The following is a 12,725-nucleotide window of genomic DNA, read 5'->3' on the forward strand; positions in this document are numbered from 1 at the left end:
TATATATATATATATATATATATATATGTATATATATATGTATATATATATATATATATATACATATAAGATTTTCTTATGTAAAACTTTCCATTTAAACCATTTTTTTTTCCTTACGGAGTCAATCACCTAGATGTTGTAACGCCATTTTAGTGACTGCAAATCAATTACCACTTTTTCTATGTATCGCCACACATCATTACCTTTCTATTCATACTGCTCCTCGTCTGTTACGCAAACAATTCATCTAAACAACTTCAACCCTTTTTTTCTTTCATTCTTATTCAACTCCCGTACTTCGCTTCCATTGCGGAGTGTTGACTTATCCCTCTTTTATGGAAGTGAAGATTGGATGGTGAATACTAATATTTGTATGTTATGTATTTTAAGAATAAAGTTGTTATAATACTAATGATTTTGGTTGACTTATTCTCTGTTCTGTAGCACTTCTTTTTATTCTGCTTGTTAGTGACAGCTGGAGGAAGGAATCCCTCACTAAGAAAATATATGCCACAACATTATTAATGTCAAACCATGTCAGTAATCAATGATAACTATGTTTCTATGAAAGTGATACACACACACACACACATATATATATATATATATATATATATATATATATATATTATATGTGTGTGTATGTGTAATATGTGTTTGTGTGTGTTTCTTTGTGCGCGCGCATGCGCAAGTTCAGATTTGAATACAATATTACTACGAGTAAGCCGAATCAGACTGAAGTTATCCTTTTGATTAAGACAGACCCAATTTTTATGTGATTTTCTAAATAATGAATTCCAATTTAGGAACTGTTCTTAACAGAGACACAAAACAGGAATACGCAGTACATATTCAGTACTTTATTGTCCCTTAAAGAGTTACTTTGTTCCCGACAATTAACATTTTTTGAATTTTTTACCTGCCCTTGTAATCCCTTATTTAAATCCGTGGTCTTTGGATCTGTCAGTTCAAGGATAAGCCATGTTGCCAAAGTTTTAACAGAAAATCTGGTTATGGCGACTGCTTTGACCTGATGAGATGTGTCGTATAATTTATAATTAAAATTCAAAAACCTAATTGTTCACCAAATAGCATTTTGGAGTACATACAGCTACTACCATCCCCTGTGCACTCTGAAAAATAATTCTGTTTTGTGTCGTACAAGCTGCATAGTCTTATCAATTCTATAGTAAAAGCGGAAAAACTCCTTGTGTAGTGCGCATATAATCGTAACATGGTGGTTTATGCAAAGAACATCTTATAAAAAATCCATCATACTTACAACATCATCGGGGATTTATGATGACACCTGCACTGGCAGTGACTTCAGCATTCCTAGTAGCTTTAGTTCTTCATGTATCAGACATATATATAACTTAGACTACATCAAAACATTATTATGGTTAGTAGTTATGGATTTGTTAGTGATAAAGAATGGTCGTCATTCCAACAAATAGGAGTCATTGAAGTTTTATAAAAATTGTGTTTGGAAGAGCTAGTCGGTTAGTCTATTTTATTGAAGAGAAATCACGGCAGGACTAATGAAGATTTACGCCAGTCAGGGGACAGTTTACACGTTAAAGCTGTCAAATAAGTTTAAGAGACTATCTGTAATATTTTCTGACAGATTTCTCGGTTACATAAAGAACGAACTTATACTCCGTCGTTTTCTGTGTTAGCATGAGTTGGCTACTGTTATTCGATTTTAAATAAAGTTTCTTAAAGCAGCAACCGCAAAAATGTAGCTGTGAATTTTAAGCCAAAGTACTACTGTGGGGAATTTTTAAGATAATCCTCGAAGATGTGAACTTATAATGAGCAAGGAATTTGAAAAAGATGAATGTTGACTTGAGAATAATAAAAAAAATAAAAAATAAACTTGTAAAATCGTTAGTCTTTCTACGTTGTACTATATTACAAAATGGCTGTCAGCTGTGTTAGTTATGAATTTCTTTAGAGTAATGATAACTCCATGCTCTATGGTGACTGAAAAACTGATCACCGAATCTACAAAATGACGAGTAGGATAATTATAAGATTTTAGCTGAACATGCTTTTTGAATAAAAAGGAATATTGACCATGAAACCTATCCAGCGATTCAGCCAGAGAGTGAACGAGCATGAATGAATGATCTTTCGATGAGCGATGAGAAGATTAGATGAGTGATTAAAACCAAGTCGCCTTTGACGAAACCGAAAAATTGGCCAACTTCTAACCTTTCGCTCGCTCCCCAAGAAGGCGGGTCCCCACGGCGGTCTCCTCCAGGACGGGGAGTTCGACAGCTGGTCGGGGACGAAGGATTTTAGGAGTAAAAAAAAAAAAAAAAAAGAAAAACAAGAGAACTATCAGTAAACGATCGTGTGAAAGAGAATTGGGTCAGAGGAAAGGAAGTATGAAGGAGTTGGAGAATGAAAAAATGGGAAAGGAAACTAATGCTATGAAAATCGAGTTTGAATAGAAGAAATAAATACATCTGCTTTAGTAATATGGTACATTTAAGGTTTTGTAAGCAGGCTATGGAAAGTGTTAGAATAGTTTGTAAGAGAAGCTGAAAATTTAAAAGAATACAAGAAAGAAACATTAGAGCGAAGGGTGAAGAGCCCAGTGAGGATTGCGTGAGAAAAGTTTGGAATTTAACCAGAAAAACTTACAGGGAATCGTAATGATTTTTAAGGTAAATGCAAAAGAGCAGAATGAACATTTTGATGCAGCGAAGATAAATAGCAAATAAGGGTAATGAGAGCAAGGGAATTGCAAGCCAAAGACAAATATTCTGTGAAAGGTTGTGAGTTATGAAGTCAGTATGGGGAAGTAGAGGAAAAAATTAAGGTTAAAGAACAGCAGAACAAAATTGTTGTAAGCAGTTAAATATTATAAGCAAAGCAATGCATTTAACTAATAAGAGAGATGATGACTGTGGCTAAGAAATTAATGCAAATAACTGAAAGTGACATGTCAAATTAAAGAAGTGAGAATAACCATAGAAAGAGAGAGAATGAGTTATTGAATTGTAGTTTATTTCGAAAGGACACCAAAAAATAAGGCTGACTATCAGAAGATTAGAAGTATTTTTGCTTTGAAAATATCAACGAAAGTATTATTTTATGAAGAGACACAAATGGCAAGGTAAGCGGATAAATTGACAACTACAGATGTAAAGTCAGACGAAGGAATAGCTTAAGAGAAAGACATGGTGACAAGAGATTTACAGTAAACTATAGAAAAGTGTTAATATCTTTAAAGAGACAGGTAAATTAAAATGGTTTGTCTTACAGAAACTGGTCGAGTTATTAGAGTATTTCTTTAAGCAATTATCATTTCACAACAGCTTAAAATTAAAGTTGTCTAAATTATCACTTAAGTAACAGGTACTACATGCATTATAAATTAAAATTATAATGAAAAGATCAAGCAACACTCAGTCAGAAATTGATATAGAGACACCCATAATGAGAAAATTTACCTACATAATTTCGAGTATTTGTCAATACCAGAGGAAACATATTTATGTAAACATTAGAAACGTTTCTTTAGAAATTGGAATCTTTTTACTTTTGTTTTCCATGTGGACACATCTCATAATCTCTCACTGTAGCACTCAACTATAATTCTTCAGTTCGTTTTTTTATTATTCAGAAGGAGTCCCAGAATCACAACGCGTTATTCTTGTTGTTATATAAAGCTGGCCTTGTGAGAGCACGTGCTGTTGCTTCTATGAATGACCTAAATATTAAGGGGCCCGTCCTGTAGTATAGTTACGAAAGAAAATGGGAATCATTTAGCATGCAATAGAAAACGGGTACTGCGCTGCTTCCCGAGGGCCACTACATTAAAACGAAAAGAAAACGACCGATATTTTGTAAAGCCAGAATAGCGGGAAGCGATTAGGCCTTAGGTTGCTGGTCAGACCAGTTTTTTCTTTATTTTTTTATCTCTCTTAATAAGTCTTATCGGGTTACCGTACAAGAAAAATTCAGGAATGAAACGGCCAAGATGAACTGTGCTATGGACAAAGACTGCTTTTTATATACCCATAGAAGTAGCATGTTTTTTTATTTAATGCTTAAAGTTATATAGACATCAATAATAAGAGATCACATTATGTATGGCATCCCAGTTCCTCTAAATAGAGCTCGGTTAGACCATGGTAGACAGCAGATCACTTTCGGTGGGGCGAAGGAGCGACCACAGTAAGACCCGAATTATTATAAAAAAAATGGAATAATATGGCTGGGGGGCCAATTTAGCAACTCTCCTCTGACTATCGTCAGGATTGCTTTATTTGACAGATTTAATGCTATAAACTTGTTCTCGTGCCCCACGGTCTATGACGCTGATGAAAGTCTTTACTAAGTTCTTGACACGAAATGAAAAAGATAGAGGTCAGAAATGTCAAAACCTGATCAGTATATATCACACATAATAACAGTAATAAAATCAACACTCCCACTCACTCAGATAATAAAATATAAAATCTAATAAGGTATAATATGCTGACTATGATTAAAAAATATATGTGAAGGTCTTCTCATGACCATATTGCGAGGGGGGGGGGTAATAATCATGCCTCACCAGGCTGGGTTTTTGTAATTCTGGGATTTTTTGTGGTGTCAACAGTTCCACAACCGTCTTTCGAACAGCACGGGATAAGAATGATCTCATCCGGGTTCAGATGCAGTCGTGGGGTTTCCACTTTCAAGATTGTCTAGTTTTATCATTTTACCTTTTTTTTTCGTCAATGTTTCATTTTTCTTTTTTGTCTTTATATTTCATTTTTTACTCGCATTCGTGGGATGCCATTCCTACTCACAAGTTTAGAGCTGACACAGCGTTCTTCACGGGTGAGACTTTTGTCATGCTTCTATAAAAGTATCATTTTTGTTTATAAGTTTTGGAAGTTTTTATATATAAGCTGATAGTACTGACACCCCCATCAACCTTAGCTAACCCAAACCTGGCATAACAAAGAAAAGAAGGGGGAAGGGCCAGGAAGAGGAAGATTGGGACCTGAAATTGGAAAATGTTTGCATTTCCCGTGGGCGAAGGAGAAATCGACATCGCTCGTGCATTTAAGGAATTCTTTAATCTGTGGATAAATCTGTATAAGGGGATTGCGGAGAAATGATTGTAAAGCAAATCCTTCCTAGAATCTGTATTCACGATGTCTATTTTTGCGAATGCTGACAGAGCCAGGAGATTAATTATCCCATATTTAGCGCAATAACGACTTGTTATCCCCCCCACACGCCCACTTCCACACCCAACCCAAGAATTAATAGGATGTTCATACCTAGATACAATTTAGATTTTAATGATACCAGAGAGTTCGACTTTTGGCGTTAGGTAGTATTTTCTAACTTATAATTTGTAAGGTTGCACTTTGGGCCATGTGAATAAAGTTAAAGTTGTAGCCCACGTGTAAGTCGCGTGGTCACTGTAAATACTGGTGCAATATTCTGCTGGCAAATCTAGGTCGGGAAATTATTCGGTTGGAAAGATCAACTTGAAGATTACAGAAAGATTCAAGATCGATTTTTTTGAAAATATTGACTCGTAAACAAAGAAAATTCATAGTAATGATCTTGGTTTAGACATGACAATTCATCGTTTAGCCACATGCCCGTCTCTATTTCCAACTGCAAGCATTCAGTTCGACTAACATCCAGGTACGTATTGCGAAGGCTTAGGTCAACAAAGGTTCAGTGTATTTTAACTGAAACTGCTGAGAGTGATCCGTTCTCAGCTTTAGATTCCAGGTCCTCTGTCTACATGAGGCTCTCATATACATTTACACGCATATATATATATATATATATATATATATATATATATATATATATATATATATATAAAAGTTATATACATACATATATATATACACACATATATACATGTATATTATTATATAGATAACAGAGATTTATGTGAAGCAGCCAAATGTGTGGAAATTTTCGGCACGTTGTAACTTAAAAGAAACATAGGAAAGGTTCTAACTTCTTTTAATAATTGTTCTACTAGGCTTATCCGAACCATGTATATCTATCCTCGATGCCCGCTGCCTTACGCAAATGCCAACGAATTTTAAAGGGCAAAAACACTTAAAACGCTTTGAAAATTAGGGAAAATTTCAGCGGATCCGTTGGTGATAATTATAGAGAAAAGATAACGTTATTTCTCTTTTCTTCCCTTCTACTTCTTCTTCTACCTTGGTTCGAGATTACGCCCACGAAAGAACTTGATCTCGAAGAACGGGTTTCGCATTGCTTCAGTAAGCACATAGACCCATAATTTCTTTTTTCTTATAATTGTAGAACGCTCTAGACTTTGCATTAGCCCTATAAATTTTTGTTTACTGGTAGAGTTACCGGTGGGTCATTCGCTGTGCTCTTGATTTTGCATGTAAAGAGTTTTCGTTAGGTTAAGGTTCCTTTTACCGGAAATTATGTATATTTTTTGTGGTGTAGTAGATTTAATTTTTGGTCGTGTGATGTAATTAGGACCAAGACTGACAAACGCCCTAGGTATATAAGCCCTTTAATAAATTACATCTGGGGACACCTCAAGGGACTAGAAACCTCATCCAAAAGATATGTTGAAAACCGAAAGTGTATCACCTCATGGTTCCATCCTTCATGAGGACTATATATATATATATATATATATATATATATATATATATATATATATATATATATATATATATATAAAAAATATATATATATGTATATCTATATATGTATGTATATGTATGTGTATCTGTATTTCTTTGTGTAGCTAAATGCATTTATAAGTAAATTCAACAGCCCTGAAATTTTCTCGAATTATTAACACAGTCCAAGCTTGTTATGGCATGAAAGAAAAAAATATTGAGTGGTCCCCGGTGTAATCAGCAGATTTTCTAAGCTGAGATGTCCATGAGATTTTATGAATACTTTTCAGAATTCGTATGTCCGGTGAAATAATATGACATTCTCATTCATTTTCTTGTATAATTTTATTTCTGTTTATTAACGAATTAAATTCGATATTGCGAAGCTGAGACATTCTTGCAGTGAATGAACCCGTATAAAGGTTTTTAACCTAAAAATTTTCCTTATTTGTATATGTTAAATGGCAGCAATCAGTATATACGTATGTCTGTGTGTATATCACCTTCACCTTTGCGATAGTCATGGTCTTTTTTTGTGTGTTTTTTTTGTGTGTGTGTATGTCTCGCTGGTGGTTGCTGTTGAATATACAGTGGAGTTTTGTTTCGTTTAACTATCAAACCGTAATTAAATTCTAATGAATAAGAAATAAAATGGTAATCGATTTGGCAAAATGATTATTAGCATTTCATTTTCGCCTTCAAGAAACACGTATCAGGATTACTTAGCAAAACTGTTCTTGGTACTCGACGTTTGCTACTCTTCAAAAATTCCACTTTCATTTATATACCTTCATTGCACTATCATCAGCCTCGCGCGGTCCTTGCCTCTAGACAAGGACACCGTTATGCAAAACCTTAGGCTTGAGCTGTTCTCTCTCTCTCTCTCTCTCTCTCTCTCTCTCTCTCTTTCTCTCTCTCTCTCTCAAGCTGGTAGACTCTAAGCTAGATTATGGTAGGAAGTCATAAATGTCGCCTACTGTGTTCAAAGGGCAAGGTCGGTCTGAAGGCTGAGACCCATCCCCTCATCCCTCATGAGCCTCCACCTCCTCCCGTCTCTCTCTCTCTCTCTCTCTCTCACTAATTATTACTCATTGGCAGAATGTGTTGATTACACATACCCCGTTCTCTTCGAAATTACCGTTTTCTGTAGGGGAAGTTGTAGACGTTGACTGACGTAAATTTAGGAACGGTAAGCCATTTCCCAAATCCGGAGTTGGTTTTAAAGCAAAAACAAGACTATTCGTTGCTACATCCATATTTAAACAGCTGATGCAGAACCGTGTTCGCCCAAGGCTCATGAGCCTCTGCTAATTTAGACATAGCTAAAGGTGGGGTACTGTAGGTTAGGAATATGGGCCATGAGAGGTTAAACCACATCCCTTTTGACGTAAGAATTAAAAGTATTTGCATATCGTTTAGTATAGGTAAAGGGAATGAAAATTTTTTATTAATTTATAAATTCGTGGTGCACCATAGCGCAAAAATCTCTAATTTTCTTGTTTTTTATTATTATTATTATTATTATTATTATTATTATTATTATTATTATTATTATTATTATTATTATTATTTGCTTATACAGTGTTGAGCAAAGCGTTAGTTTTACGGCAGTACGGTATTTGCATATCTCCCCCTCTTGAGACCTCTTCTGCTTTAATCCAGAACAAAATCAATCGCAGCTGTTAACACAAAAAAAGACAAGCAGTTCATCTAGCAAATAAAATGTTCAAAATAAATAACTTCCTTAGTTTTTAGCGCCACATCATTGTTGAAATGTAGTTATACATATAAAACCCACGTGTATGTGTGTGTTTGTGTGTGATCTCGCTCAGTCTCCTGTAGCACTTATAGCACTCTCTGTGTTCGTGAGAGAAGTGCCCATGCCCATATATAGCAAACGAGACTGTCGCTAACGAAAACGGGAAATTCCAAACGAAATAAGGGGTAACTTTGGTTTTTTTCGACGTTCCTCGCCGAACATGATGGAATATCACATCTTGATTAATATTACTTGGTAATATTCTTTGTACTCAATATTTTATTTTCCAGATTTAAATCGGGCATTCTGGCCTTCCCCTTGCTACTTGAGAAGAGATAACGTCTATATAATCTTTGGAAGTATACTATAATATTTACTGTTTGTCTGTTCAGGAATTTTTGAAGTGTCTGGAGCATATCAGCTGAAAATTATTTACTTGCCGCAAAGCAGCGATGGCATTTCAAAGAGTCTGGGTATCCTAGTGTTCGTCTTTCTTGTGATGATAGATTGGATTGTTGATGTTTCGGCTCTTTCCTAGATAGTGACCCCCAAGTAGTGCCATCTTAGATAATGACCCCCAAGAAACATCAGTCCTAGATAACGACCCCCGAGCCTTGTGGGGGGTCACTATCTAGGAAAGATCCGGGGGATCTTTCTAGATAGTGACCTCCAAGTAGTCCAGTCTTAGATAATGACCCCCAAGAAATATCAGTCCTAGATAACGACCTCCGAGCCTTGTTAGGAGTCACTATATAGGAAAGATCCGGTGTATCTTTAAATGAACATCTGGTTAAAAACAAAGATGCGTAATTCACTTTTAGGTGTGTATACAGTTTTATATATATATATATATATATATATATATATATATATATGTGTGTGTGTGTGTGTGTGTGTATGTGTGTGTGTGTGTTTGTATATGTATATATATATATATATATATATATATATATATATATAAATATATATATATAAATATAAATATATATATATATATATATATATATATATATATATGTATGAATGACTGAATCACGAAAATATGGAACGTGATGAATGTATAAAGATAAAATCCACGAAGGAAAGGGAAATACTGAAGTACTGCGGCCCTTTGACTCTTTCGTCCTTTACTTAGCAGACTGAAGAAATATAAGAGTAAGTTTACAAAGAAAGCTCATATAAATGACAGGTGGGGATTATAAAGGAAAAATGTGTACCTGGAATCCAACACAATTGAAGAATTATTAGAACTGCCAAAATTGTCCAGTCCCTGCTTCTGAACGGTTGATCCTAATCCTTTGTAAAACCTCTTAAATATTTAACCCTGTTTTGGCAGTTCTACTAATTCTTCAATTGTGTTGGATTCCAGGTACACATTTTTCCTTTATAATCCCCATCTGTCATTTATATGAGCTTTCTTTGTAAATTTAGTTTTATTTTTCTTCAGTCTGCTAAGTAAAGGGCGAAAGAGTCGAAAGGCCTCGCAGTACTCCAGTGTTTCCCTTTCCTTCGTGGATTATATCTTTATATATATAATATACTGTATATATATATACATACATACATACATATATATATATATATATATATATATATATATATATATATATATATATATATATATATATATATATATATAAACTCTGCGTTGTGTGTAGCTACAATTAAGAATTTTCTTTTTTTTTTCGAGTTATACACTTTATGAAAGAACTTCTTTTCCGTAAAATTTCGTAACTCTATAAAACCATATAAATGGTTTTCATTTCTTTAATTCAAAGAATTTTTTATCACCCTTATCAAGAACTATCTTAATTTATCTTGCTTTTTTCTTTTGACAGATAATATTTTCAGGTTAGTAGATTTTAATTCTCATTGATGACAATAATAATGACGTGTATCGTTTCACCTGGAGTGGAAAACCAGGATCCATAAAAAAAAGTAATAAAAAAGAGGAATTTCCCATGAGTCCTCAAGGGTTACTGCCACGAGCGTTGACGTAATATCACTAATACAGGTCTCTTGAATTGCGTTCAATCACAGTTATTCAGGACGTATTTTTCTTTTTTAGATCTTGTCATCTTTGTCATTCCAGGAAAGGACTTTGCTAAGCCGCACCTGTCTTGTCATCTTTCTGTTGTGTCAGCTAATATGCACGTACGTTTATGATTACATACAATCACTCATATTTATACATAAATTGATACTCATGCACACACACACACACACACACACACACACATATATATATATATATATATATATATATATATATATATATATATATATATATATATAATAAATCCTCACGTGAAAATGAAAGGAATTAGTACCAAGACTTACAACTTTTATTCAAAGTCATCTTCAGGGTACTGAGTACCCTGAAGATGACTTTTGAATAAAAGTTGAAAGTCTTGGTACCAATTCCTTTCATTTTCACGTGAGGACTTATTATATACTTCATCCACGGACCATTGTGGAAATTACAAGATATATATATATATATATATATATATATATATATATATATATATATATATATATATATATATATATATATATATATATATATATATATATCTTATGTACATAAAGTGAAAAAGTTTGTATGCCTTTATGTTCATCCTCTCCTTCGAAATCACTAAACTTCCAGTTGCAGATAGGTTCAGGAGCGCAATTTCCATGAGAATTTTGATGCAGTGCATTACAGTTCGCAAGGACGTCTCCTTCCAGTTCAAAGCTGCAATTTATTGATAATCCAGCTCAGAACTGTGGCTTTAGGAATTCATGAAATCGGAAGGTACCTGACCGTAAATTCTGTAACGTATTATAAAAAAAATGTACATATGTGCACACAGACGAACCCCGAAGAATAAATGTGTCTTATCTTTTTGTTTAGTTATTTCCGAATCTCTTGTGTTCGCAAAAAAAAAAAAAAAATAAAATAAATAATTTTATTTTTTAAATCAGGATCGGTGAAAGATACCTTTATGTACCATTTATAGGGTGACAGACATGTACAATGGAAGTCGGGCAGAAAAAAATTGTCTTTCCTCATGTCGCAAATAATTCTAGTAGATCACAAAAATAGAAGGATGAAGTGTCTTGTTAAAAAATAACTTCGATTAGATAAATCTTTTCACTTTCACTGAGTTCTGGCGTCCTAATTTATATGCACGAATTAGCTATATATATGTTCTTCGCCTATAACACTGTGGGACGGAAATTCTACAACATAGTCTTTCCTATGGTTATATTTCCACAAATCTCCTCTCATCTCCAGCCTCCTGTCTCATAGTTCCATCCAGCCGACACTGCCAAGTACTGTTATTGATTTTCATAAGATAACGCTGTACAAGGAATCCAGTAGAGCCATATTTGCCAATATGCCTATTTTTATAACGCTGGGCCTTATACATAGCTACATTTCATCCTGTGAAACATAAGGTATTCATATATATATATATATATATGTGTGTGTGTGTGTGTGTGTGTGTGTATATATGTATGTATGTATGTGTGTATGCATGTATGTATTTATATGTCATTGGAAAGGGAATAGTCTTTTTTCCATGGTGCAAAATAGGTTATGTTTCTTTAATACTTTATTTTTACAAGTATTTTTCTTAATAATGTATGGAGATTTTTGTTTTCTGCTAACTTCACCTCATCATTTTGACCTTGTATTATTATTATTATTATTATTATTATTATTATTATTATTATTATTATTATTATTATTAAAAAATACTCATAGTAGCATTTAGTCTTAAAATGGAGAAGTAAAGCCACGGTTATGTATATTTTACTTATATTTAAAGATAAATCTGTACAGATAGCTTTTGGGAACTTGTTCGGTTCCCCTTTCAATTGAAAAGGGGAACCGAACAAGTTCCCGAAGGCTATCTGTACTGATTTATCTTTATATGTACATATACTTAGCTGTGGATTTGCTTCTCTATTATTATTTTTCTTTTAATTGTTATTATTATCGTTAATAGTAGTGGTAGTGGTGCGTGTACTGGCTATCCACATCAGTTTGGGATATTCTTTTACTGGTAAAAAAAAAAAATATATGCTATCATCAGGAAAGTAGTTCAGAAAGTAAGCGGAAAGTACTTTGCAATTAACTTTAAGGTTCAGTCTGAGTTATTTAAAGTTACATTTCATTTTCAAGCATATCTCGTTTAAAACTGAAATTTGCTTCACTTCAAGATACGCAAGAGCGTACCTTCTTCATAGGCACATAGTATTACGCTGCGTTTCAGTGGTGTTTCGGTCAAATTCATTTAATCAGTCACTGGGAGGAAGTATTTCAG

At 33.8% G+C, this 12,725-nt stretch overlaps 1 protein-coding gene across 1 annotated transcript in view; it reads right to left on the bottom strand.

The window, feature by feature from the left end:
• LOC136843606 (proton channel OtopLc-like) overlaps positions 1–12,725 on the bottom strand; it is a 228,025-nt gene that overhangs the window by 132,553 nt on the left and 82,747 nt on the right. The window contains exon 2 of the mRNA XM_067112095.1: positions 2,218–2,283. Coding sequence (XP_066968196.1) covers positions 2,218–2,283 — 66 coding nt within the window. The remainder of the gene's footprint in view (positions 1–2,217; positions 2,284–12,725) is intronic.

Source organism: Macrobrachium rosenbergii, chromosome 12 (assembly GCF_040412425.1).
Source record: "Macrobrachium rosenbergii isolate ZJJX-2024 chromosome 12, ASM4041242v1, whole genome shotgun sequence".
NCBI classification, from domain to species: Eukaryota; Metazoa; Arthropoda; class Malacostraca; order Decapoda; family Palaemonidae; genus Macrobrachium; species Macrobrachium rosenbergii.